The 10,342-nt window shown below is 40.0% G+C and overlaps 2 protein-coding genes across 2 annotated transcripts in view; one reads left to right on the top strand and one right to left on the bottom strand.

Moving 5' to 3' along the window:
* The window catches only part of sh3d19 (SH3 domain containing 19), a 19,633-nt gene extending 17,692 nt beyond the window's left edge, over positions 1-1,941 (top strand). The window contains exons 18-21 of the mRNA XM_078267608.1: positions 1-185; positions 338-524; positions 1,444-1,550; positions 1,660-1,941. The exon at positions 1-185 is cut by the window's left edge and continues 22 nt beyond it. Coding sequence (XP_078123734.1) covers positions 1-185; positions 338-524; positions 1,444-1,550; positions 1,660-1,770 — 590 coding nt within the window. The 3' untranslated portion in view covers positions 1,771-1,941. The remainder of the gene's footprint in view (positions 186-337; positions 525-1,443; positions 1,551-1,659) is intronic.
* A 1,371-nt stretch (positions 1,942-3,312) lies between these two features.
* rps3a (ribosomal protein S3A) lies at positions 3,313-8,642 on the bottom strand. Its single transcript, XM_078262848.1, has 6 exons — positions 8,532-8,642; positions 7,762-7,865; positions 7,328-7,515; positions 4,941-5,149; positions 3,841-3,950; positions 3,313-3,483 (listed from the first exon to the last, which is right to left on the bottom strand). Exons 1-6 carry the CDS (start codon positions 8,591-8,593, stop codon positions 3,356-3,358), a joined length of 801 nt encoding a protein of 266 aa, XP_078118974.1. The 5' UTR covers positions 8,594-8,642; the 3' UTR covers positions 3,313-3,355.
* Positions 8,643-10,342: the final 1,700 nt, after the last annotated feature.

The following is a 10,342-nucleotide window of genomic DNA, read 5'->3' as shown; positions in this document are numbered from 1 at the left end:
TGCAGGAGGCACTGCATTATTTCAGTAATACATCAGTAACTTCCTCAAACTGTGCACACACATTTTTATTTTCTTCTCTGATTGGATGGTATATTCATTTTATTTTGAGTCACCTGTATGGCATTTTCCCCACAGGCATGGCTACTTCTCCGAGTACACACCCTGAAGTTGCCAAACCTGCTCCGGTAAACAATATTTATGAAAATGGAAACATCAATAAGGATAATGTTGGTTTAGCAACACATCCAACGTGTTTTGTAGAACAAAAAAAAATCTGAGATGAAGGTTTTTTCCAGCCCAATATTGTACATTGTCTCTTGTTCTGCTCACTCTGTAGGTGTCGCAGTCCGGTGTGGAGTGGGTGGTGGCTCAGTATGACTATGCGGGGAATTCAGACGATGATCTGTCATTTCAACAGGGCGACTGTATCCTGATCAGCCAGCATTTGGACGCTGAGTGGAGCTGCGGCCGGCTCAACGGCAGAGAGGGCATGTTCCCCAGGGCGTTTGTTGAGAGCACCAAAGGTATGAAGTTCTCACGGCATCGGTTTGTTGTTGATATTACAAAACGACTGCCCTTCAGTTAATTATTTATCTCTTCTAATCTGTTGCCATCATTGAACTCATTATGGAGAAAATAATGAGCAATATTTAGGACGAGCATCAGTAAGAGTGTCTTATAGGAAAAAAAGGTGTGAAATTGCTCATTACAAATGCGATGGTAAACTACTTTGTCACACATTCTTCAAATATTTTAATGAAAAAAAGGGCCCCATATTAAAGGTGCTACTATTAGGCTACACGTTTTGTCACATACAGCAAACATCTCCTCACTATTCGCTAGCTGCCTGTCCCCTGAACACACTGTAAAAAAAACACGGTCTCTGTAGACAGCCCAGGCTCCACAATTGGCAACAATAACAAACTGTCCAACCTGCACCACGAAACATAACAGTGTTCCAGCCAATAACCGACAAGAAGGATTTGGGGGTGAGGGTTGGTGGGTTAGAAAACGGAAGGGAGGGAGCCTCTGTTTTGTTGACAATACTTCAAACGTCAACAAGAAGTGATGTCACCCAACATCGCTTAGAGAACCTTTTAAAGTTGTACTGTAGCCTTTCACGGTGATGAGCATTGTCACTAGCATTTCGGCTGCAACCAATTTTTTTTTTTATTATCTATTAATCTGCCAATTATTTTCTCAATAAACTGTTTGGTCTATAAAAGTGCCTATCACAATTTTACTACCAGTAAAGCCGAAGGTGACTCAAGTTACTTGTTTGGCCTGTCCAAGATAGTCAGTCAGTTTACTATTTCATAGGTCGCGGAAAAGCACCAAACATCCACTATTACGTAGCTAGAACTGGGAATTGTATGGTATTATGGATTAATCTACTATGGGGACAAATGGGGCGTTCGTTAACCCAGTATATGTCTTCAACAGGCCAGCTGTCGTGTGACAGGCTGCCGATTCAGGCTGCTGCTCCTGCTGCTAGAGGCAGGGCACTGTACAACTTCACGTCTGACTGTGAGGAGGAGCTCTCTCTGCAGGTATAAGGATTAGTTTTTAAAATGAATAAATGGCACAAATTCAGAGATCAATAATATCTATAGAAAGCACAGCTATTCGGATAACCTCTCACCCCCTTTTCTTTCTCAGGTTGGGGATATTATAACCGATCTGGAGTCTGTTGATGATGAATGGTTCCTTGGTGACTTGAGAGGGAAACGGGCCATGGTCCCTAAAAACTATGTTAAAGTACTGCAATAATGTGAAAAAAAAGGGACAATGTTGGATGAGCAGAACTAAAATGAGGTTTTCAGCAATTGACTTGTCTTTAACTGGAATGCAGTATTTAAACTCAAAGTAGTAAGTGTATCTGGTGTTTACCAAATAATGTATCAAGATTATAAATAAACATGAGTGAAGCTGGACATTAAATGCTGGATATTGATGTTTTGGATTCTTCAGCAACTGTATATTTGCACCACCTAGTGGTTTCTCATTTCCCTCGTTCGGATTTTCCGTTATTTAGCCCTCCGAAAAGGCTTACCATGTCATGACTCGTGTTTGTCCTTAAGTTTATTTTAAATGAAATGACCACAGGTCATAAACCTGAAATACAACAAACAAATAATGACAATATATTCAAATATACCATGTAACCATATTATTCAAATATAATAATGTAATCAAAGAAGCCTGCAACACCATCAAAATGTGGCAAATCTGGCTTAAAATAACATTGACTACATCACCCAGAATGCCTACCGTCAGAGGAGCATCCGCACAGTGACTCGGCCGTCACTGGTTGCTATGGACGCTGTCACAGAACCCATGCCACCATGTGCCTCGTACAAAGGATTAACACACGCACAAACACAACATAACGCGGCGCTCCACCATGGATCACCGAACCGAACCACCGCCATCAGAAACCAGCAGAGTGCTCCGAACAATCAGCACAACGCAAACGGCTAATGATAGCCTAATGCTATACAGCATCCGGATCGCTGAGCAACCGCACCTTGAGCTACAAGTTACTCTCAGCCAACTAACAGTGAGGTAAACGTTCATTGCTCAAACATAAGTGACTGAAATATTACTAGACTGCGTGAGTAGTTACCAGTTACATACCAACGGGCTGTGTGCTCCTGAAGATGATCTGGGTGAAATGATTACCAGGTGCCATAATTAGTATGAAGAATTAGTATTAATGAAGCTGCGCATGCGCACATAACGTAACATGAGGTTTAAAGAAATTACTCGTTCCCATTGTAACTGAACACAGACCCATTTGCTTCTTTATCCTCTTTTCGTGAGTGAAAGGTCTCAACACCTCATTTTACCAGTTCACTGAAGTTATAGTATATCCATTACATTTTGCACAAATGAATTCCTGAAGACTCTTGTATTTGCTTTTGAATAAAAAGGTCAGGGGAGGGGAATAAATAGCTACCAGATTAAGATTACCAACTCAGAAGCCCTATCGAATATTGCATGGCTTCACGAACATTACATTTTTGCAGAAAAATGTTACATCTTTGGAAGCACCCCCTGGATTGACCAAATGTTCTAAACAGTAGTTGGCATAGATTGTACATACGCTAGCCTGATAAGGGTGCAAAAATATACAGTGCAAATACAATTTGAGAGACTAGTCCCAAATTAAACAAGCTTTAGTGTTTTTGCAGGGTATTGGATTTGATTTCAGTGCTAGTACAAATTCTTAGTGTCTACCTCCTATACATGTGCACAAAAAGTACTAGTTCTATTAATAGATGCACAAAAACAAGAAAGAAAACAGGAGTGTATGTTGGTCATTTACATTTTTTATTAAATCTGTCAGGGTGGTTTAGACTGTCTCCTGGATGGGGGGCTCGTATCCATCAGCCCTCTCCACCTTGGCTCCAGTGTCATCGCCGGTTGCCTTTGCAGTACTGCTGGCACCGCCCTCACCGTGGAGCTCCATCAGTTTGCCCACTGCAACACAAACAGTTTTTAACTAAAAGCTTAGGAGAACAGTGGCATATTTAAGCAGTTGGTTGCTTCAAGTGAAAACTGCAATGATGCTGGAATGATTTCATCCATCACGCCTCAAACCCATTCAAGATTTTACACTTAACCCAATTAATCTGGAAACCAGTCTTTAACTATTGCAAACCTGCTTCTCCCTTCCACACAATGAAAACAGTATGTTTTTCCTTGTATGGGAACGTCAGGTGATCTCAATGGGTAGTAATCAGGCGATCATCTGGGACCGAAACCGTTGTCATAATGTGTTCCCACAGGTAGTGGAATATAAAACTGCCCAGCCAGTGTTCTAGCTATATAACTTACACTCAAACTTGGGCTTCTTCAGCATCTTGACTTTGCGAACGTAGACGTCGTGTAGAGGGTAGATGGACTGGCAGGCCTTCTCAATGTCCTTACCAACGCTGTCAGGGATCCTGAAACACAACGCAACACATTAATGCAAAGGGTATTCATGATTCACAAACCATTTTCTACACCACTATACATAAACTGGCATATTAAACTGGATACCAGGAAACTAAAACTACATGCCTTTTATTATGTTACAAAAAACAAATGTCCCTATGTTGACAAGATGAGAACAGGGTTCCCACCAAGATTTTTTTCTCCAGGAGTTTGACAAGCACTAGCTCAAAAACATAATTTACAGCTAGGCCTAGTATTGACACATTTATGTTTAACCCATTTTTAATGCAGGGTTCATGATGAAGTGTGAGGTTCCTTACAGGTGAGGGCTACACCCATCCCTGATAACTGCACAACATATGTCTAGCCTCTTTTAAAAACACCTACATATATCCACGTTACACATATGTCCAGTCTTAAGTGAAAGAATATAGCAATCTAGTAAAAACAAAACTGAAATATTCAAGGGTTAACTTTTGTAGCGTGCAGGACTCAATTATGCTTCGACAGCTCTGGGACGACTGAACTTGTTCCGCCGCCATATCTCTCTCTCTCCCCCCTCTCAGTGTATCAGGCAGTCACATAGTAGGCCCATTAACCCAATTTCAGTAAGCTATTTGCACCAATAAATCCAAATGAAAACCAGTCAACCTAACGGTCGTCATCTTGGTAAATCTTATTTCCACTGGGCTTCTTAAAAAAAAAAAAAAAGCTTCTGGTGTGAACAGATGCTAGATTGACATTGGAGCCTTCTACCAGCAGTTGAGTTTGAAAACAAAATTTACCAGGACAGACTATTTCCAGGGTATCTGTTTTTTTTGTTTGTTTTTTAAATCAATTGAAAATGTAATACGTGTTTGCCATTTTTATTTTTAAGCCACCACTGACAGGCTTATCTTGAACATGCAATTTTTGAGAACTGCCACCAAAGACCAAGACTTGTTTTAATAAAAACTGTGCTAAATGTTCAGAGACAGGAGAAACGGTACGTGACTTACAGCTTGTTGACAACTTCCTTCAGGTCGTTGGTCTGAACCTCACGGGTCATGATTTCCATCATCTTCTTGCGGATCTGACGGACCTGCTGGTGCTGGGCATAGGAGGTCTTTCTGATCTGGTTGGTGCGCTTCTTTGTGAAACCCACACAGAACAGACGCAGAAGGTAGCCATCAGTGGTCTTCACATCAACATGGGCTTCGATCATGGTCTGAATGGAAAGAACAAATCAATCCTTGTTAGACTTCATAGGGGAGATTCTACCCCAACAGTCTCAACTTATCGCCTTTCAATTTGGGATATTCACCATATCGTATACTAAGACCTTTACAATGCTCAGCTTCCCTCAGCCTGCATTTTCTTCTTCAAACAAGGTACATTTTCACGACCACTATAGCTACCTGCAGTTTTGTTCACTTGGCAGGGCTCAACAGGAACGGTTGCCCTTGGCAACCACATTTAGTCAATTTGCAACCATTTCTCGGCCTCTGGGTTCCCCCTTTGGCAACCGCCTGCTTAATATTGTGTTTTTTTAATATATAGAAACAAATCAAAACTTACAAAACTGGAAAATCTTACTTCAAAAAAGTCAATATTTAATTGGTTGTCTCCGTAAAGTTTAAAACCACACACAGGCCGTGAAAAGATACAGGGAACGCAATTTTCTGTTCACGTTAAAATCCGGCGCCAATATGGCACCGGTGCCCGGTATCTACCGGATGGAATAGCAACGCGGATTTCGGTGCCACCTAAATGCCTGTGCTGCTCTCTGATGCTCCAAAACAGACGTTAGAGGAAACCGAAGCATCGCTGCATGTCACGCTAGTAAACCCTAATAACACGTTACACTTGGCAGCAGGTAACGTTAGCTACAGTAGTAACTGGATTAAACACGGTTAAAATACTGACAGTTAAACGGTGTTAAGGTTTGACTGTATTTCACTGTAGAGGATTCCAACAGCGGAACATACAACCGTCTGCTGCTAAAGCTATGAGCTAAAAGACACAAACTAGCACTGGTCACTGCTGTTGTCAGAGAAACAGATGGGACTAAAGGTTGCGTTTAGTTAAAACTGGTAAACCTCGTGGAGCATTCAAAGTTATTGTAAAATAACCTTTTCTCATCCGTTTGTCTTTTAACAGCAATGTACTGGTGAAAGTAGTAATTGTTAATAGTTATTGTAATTACTGTATAATTACTAATGTTTAATAATCATTTGAATTGCCCCATTTTGACGATCCGAAAATTGATCCGGTCCGTGACAACGAACCATGAGTTTTGTGATCCGTTGCACCCTTATTTGAGAGGGATGGGAAATTATACTGCAAGCCATTCTCTCATTGTTTCATTATTAAAATGTGTGGTACAGTTACATAAGTAATTGCTCCAAATATAGGCAGTTTAAAATATGGCAAGCGTATTGTCAACTTCGGCAACCAAAAACTGATGCCTTGTTGCCAAGGCAGCAACCACTTTAAAAAGTAAGCGTTGTGCCCTGCTTGGTGTTGAGTATAGACACTTATTTAACGCCTTGTAAATCAAACGAGTTTTAGAAAGCACAATGTGACGGTACTACAGGACAAATAATGTATGACCATCCCTCCATATTTAAGGGCACAATAAAAGTTTTGCAACCAAAACTATGTATTGATTCCAGTAACTAAGCTGTTCTTCCAAACCCAATTGCTTTAAAGTTTAATATCCACCAAAACACCTAGCTATGTTTCAGGATTAGAACCCTAATGTGTTTTTTTTTGTTGTTTTTTTAAAACTGTAATATGAGTATATTGCAATCACTTATTACACAGCTTTGTTGAATACTTTATTATGACATTCTTGCTACGAACGCAATCATTTTAAACCAATATTTTGCATGACATTGATTTCTTTAGTGAGTAGCCGTGCTAATAGGATAATGCAGAGCGAGCAGAATATTATTGCCCCTTAAACCCTGTCAGGGTGACCTGCTTTTCTCTAGGCAACCTTAAAATAAACCATCCAGGCCCTTTTCTAGATGTCACTTCAGTTGCATTCAGAAGTTCTTGGGTACCACTTTTCTACCGTTACCACTGGAGTAGTTGATCATGCACCTGAAGTAAACTAAGTCCAGGTAGTTCAAAGATTCAGACAATTGACCATCCAGTTACAACCCAACAAACACTACCACTGCTTCTAGGTTTCAGCTTATGTTGTAGGTGTAGTCAGCCTTTATTTTTATTCAAGGCACATTTATTGTGGAAATGATCAACCTGTAAACATGGCTAGGTATTGAACCTCAAATTTAAGAACTAATGTGGGTCAAACAGATATTCATTTAGTCTCGTCAATGGCTACAGTGCCATTTTTAGAAGGACATGCAGTAGTATTCATAAAAACGTGACCCATTACCTGCCATTTCTTGACCATGGAGCACATCTTGTCGCGGGTCAGGTCCATGCCGTGGAAGTTGGTGAGGCAGTTCTTGCCCTGAACATCCTCAGTGATGAGTTTGAACTTGCGGAAGGCCACCTCGTCGTTCTGCAGGTCAGCGAGGCTCACCTCGAACACACGTCCCTTAAGACCATCAGAGGCAATTCCTAAGTGGTTGTGAATAAAACGTACAAGTTAGAAAACAAGCACATGTATGTAATGAAAATCTCTGGAATCAATTGAGCCTTAGTAACGGGACATTTACAATGATTTGTACTTTGACTCTTGTGTTACTGTTAGTCTAATTCTATCACTGACATGGTTTAAGCATGGTGCTTGTATCAGTGACCGTCTAATGTATGGAAGACAGCGGAATTATTGCACACTTTAGAATTTACACAATAAAGTCTTACTGGTTCCCTGAGTCCTGGTGACCAAGGTCTTGCCAAGATTGCGGATGTTGAACATGGCTGGTGCCTTGACATCATACCAGTCCTTCTTGGAAAAAGGGTCCACACTGCAGGAGAGAGAGAGACAAGACATTTAGAGCTAACTTGAGCAGAAATTACGGTTATAACGTTACAATGAGCTTGAGAGCAGACTCACTGTTAGCAACGCGGCTAAGCACGCACTGTAAAGGACACTGCTCGGGTTAGCAGGCACCATTGAGGGTTTTCTTCCATTTGATCAATTCAACAGGGTCAGCAATTCCCCAAACAACTTAGCCATACGATTCAGACACTTGCATATACAATACCATTATTCTGATCAGGAATGTAATTGCAGCGTTAGGCTGCCATGTTGATAGGTAGGTAGGTAGGTAGCTAGCTAACGTTATCGTTAAGCTTGGCTAAATCCATGCTAACATGTAACGTTAGTAACTTAACGCCTTTAGCAAATAACGTTAATGGCGATAACTCCGTACTACGTGTGAATTAAGCAAAGTCCTTGAGAGGAAATATACATAAACCAAATTAATGACAAAATACTAAAGCGCAGAGTAAAAAGGGACACAGCATGTTACAACTCCATCCAGCGCCATAGAGGCCGGTGACGAGACTAGCACTGGCCCTGTGGCATCTACTTAAAATCGGCTTCATCCTTCACATTTCTTACACCAAAGCGACACCAGTGTAAAGGGCAAAGCCTACTTTGTGTAACACTGTGAGAATTTGCTACTTACATCTTCTTTTTGGCACCTTTTTTGCCGCCTTTGGTCAGCCTCTTATTCTTGCCGACTGCCATGTTGGCTACAGGGAGTGAAAGAGGAGGAAGGAAGAAATACCGCGAGAATTAAAGAGACCGACCTAGGTGGTGAGATTTGTGTTTTCTCGCGAGCGCTCGTAGCTTCTTTTGGCGCACTCTGCTGGTAAAAGGGTAATATTCTTATAATGGTTTCTATAAAAGCTTAACCAGTAAATAACTTTATTTGTTGTGTTTGTGGATGCGTAATACGGAAGCGTATTACATTCACCATAGAAAAAAAAATTTAGACACCTTATCTCGTAATTACGAGATCCTGATCTCGTAATTCCATACAGTGAGTAATATTTTCATACAGTGAGTAATATTTTTTTTTTTTAAAAAGAAAGAAAAGAGCCCTCATATTGGATAACTAGCCTACTCGCTATAAGCCATTGAACTGAGTTTGGAAATCAATTAATACAGGTAAAAGAGAAAAATCACCTTTGTCTCCAGGTTTTGATTTTCTCTAAAGACATGCATCAAGTTTTAAAAACTGAAAAACAAATTAAACCACATAGACCCTAAAATAAGAATATGTAAAACATTTTAAATATATTACATTATTCAGTAGATTAAATTTCACAATTACTGTAGATATAGGCCTATATTTTTTCAATTAGCCTGAATTTAGTAGGTTTAGAAAATTCACTGTTAAACCTTGCTTCAGTAGGCCTATATCATGTGCACTAGTGCCACATATAGCCTATTGTGTTTAATTTGTACTTTAGTTACTAGTAACAGTGCTATGATTACTTGGTTTATAAGGAAAAGCCACCACCCTGATCTCTGAACAGGCAGAACCTGTCTGTAAATACGTCATGTGGGTGTGTAGCTTGTTATTCACCCACACTGTTTTTGTAACAAAGGGAAGAATTTAGTCTCTTGGTAAAATGTTTAGTTTAGTTTAGTTTATTAGTTTATAATGTCGTTGACAGTCCCCCTTAATTCAATGTACAGTAAAAGGAGGAGCTTTAGCCTCTACGGCTAATTTCCAGCTGTAGTCCATGGCCAGCTGACAATAGGCATCCTAAAATACAATGGTTAACAAATTAAAATTAATTATGAATTACATGACATCTATAATGACAGAAGGCCTAAGCAAAAAGGATGAAGACATAGAAACAAGTGGCACACAAACAAGCAAGCACCAACAAGCAAGCACAGATGATGCAAAAGGCATTAAAGCAGTCTATGCAGTAAAGACAATACAAAGGAGGGACAGGAGAAAATATATATATATAATAAAAAATGTAATAAAAATGCACACTTATAGTAGTCATAGTGTGAGTATTAGTCCTAAGAATGATAAATGACTGTTGATCAGATCATTAGTAAACAACAAGTAAACACATTCACATATCTAAACAAGTAACAGAAGTCTGGTAAATGCAGTGCCTCAATGCATGCAAGAATATTTAGAAAATGTAAATTTGAGAGGTTAAACTGTGTAGCTAGACAGAGGTGAAGACACTGCAGCAGAGACACCCTAATATATCCATCGAGATTATTGTTATTCTTCACTGCAGCTTGCCACCAGTAAAATGTTGTTCGGACAGACCTGCACCCACTGCTAAAAAAAAAAATCCTAAAGGAAACACAGTTTTCTATATAGTGCCCAATAAGGACGGGTCCATTTAATCAATTCAAAGGTCAGTAAAAGCTTTTCAAGGCCTTATTTAAGGCGGTCTACCTTTGGGCTGCAGTGAACAAGTCTGCTGATTTCAGGTCATTACATCAGAGACAAGGCTT

The sequence above is a fragment of the Sander vitreus genome, chromosome 2 (assembly GCF_031162955.1).
Source record: "Sander vitreus isolate 19-12246 chromosome 2, sanVit1, whole genome shotgun sequence".
In the NCBI taxonomy this organism is placed as follows: Eukaryota; Metazoa; Chordata; class Actinopteri; order Perciformes; family Percidae; genus Sander; species Sander vitreus.
Note: the sequence above shows the minus strand (reverse complement) of the source record. Positions and strands in the feature narration are given on the sequence as shown.

Bases quoted from the DNA above. Each gene is read 5' to 3' on its own strand.
- rps3a (XM_078262848.1), bottom strand. From the start codon at position 8,593: ATGGCAGTCGGCAAGAATAAGAGGCTGACCAAAGGCGGCAAAAAAGGT. The intron at 7,866-8,531 runs GTAAGTAGCAAA...TCTCTCCTGCAG, and splicing joins AAAGGTGCCAAAAAGAAGAT to TGTGGACCCTTTTTCCAAGA. The intron at 3,951-4,940 runs GTAAGTCACGTA...GTTGTGTTTCAG, and splicing joins AAGGAAGTTGTCAACAAGCT to GATCCCTGACAGCGTTGGTA.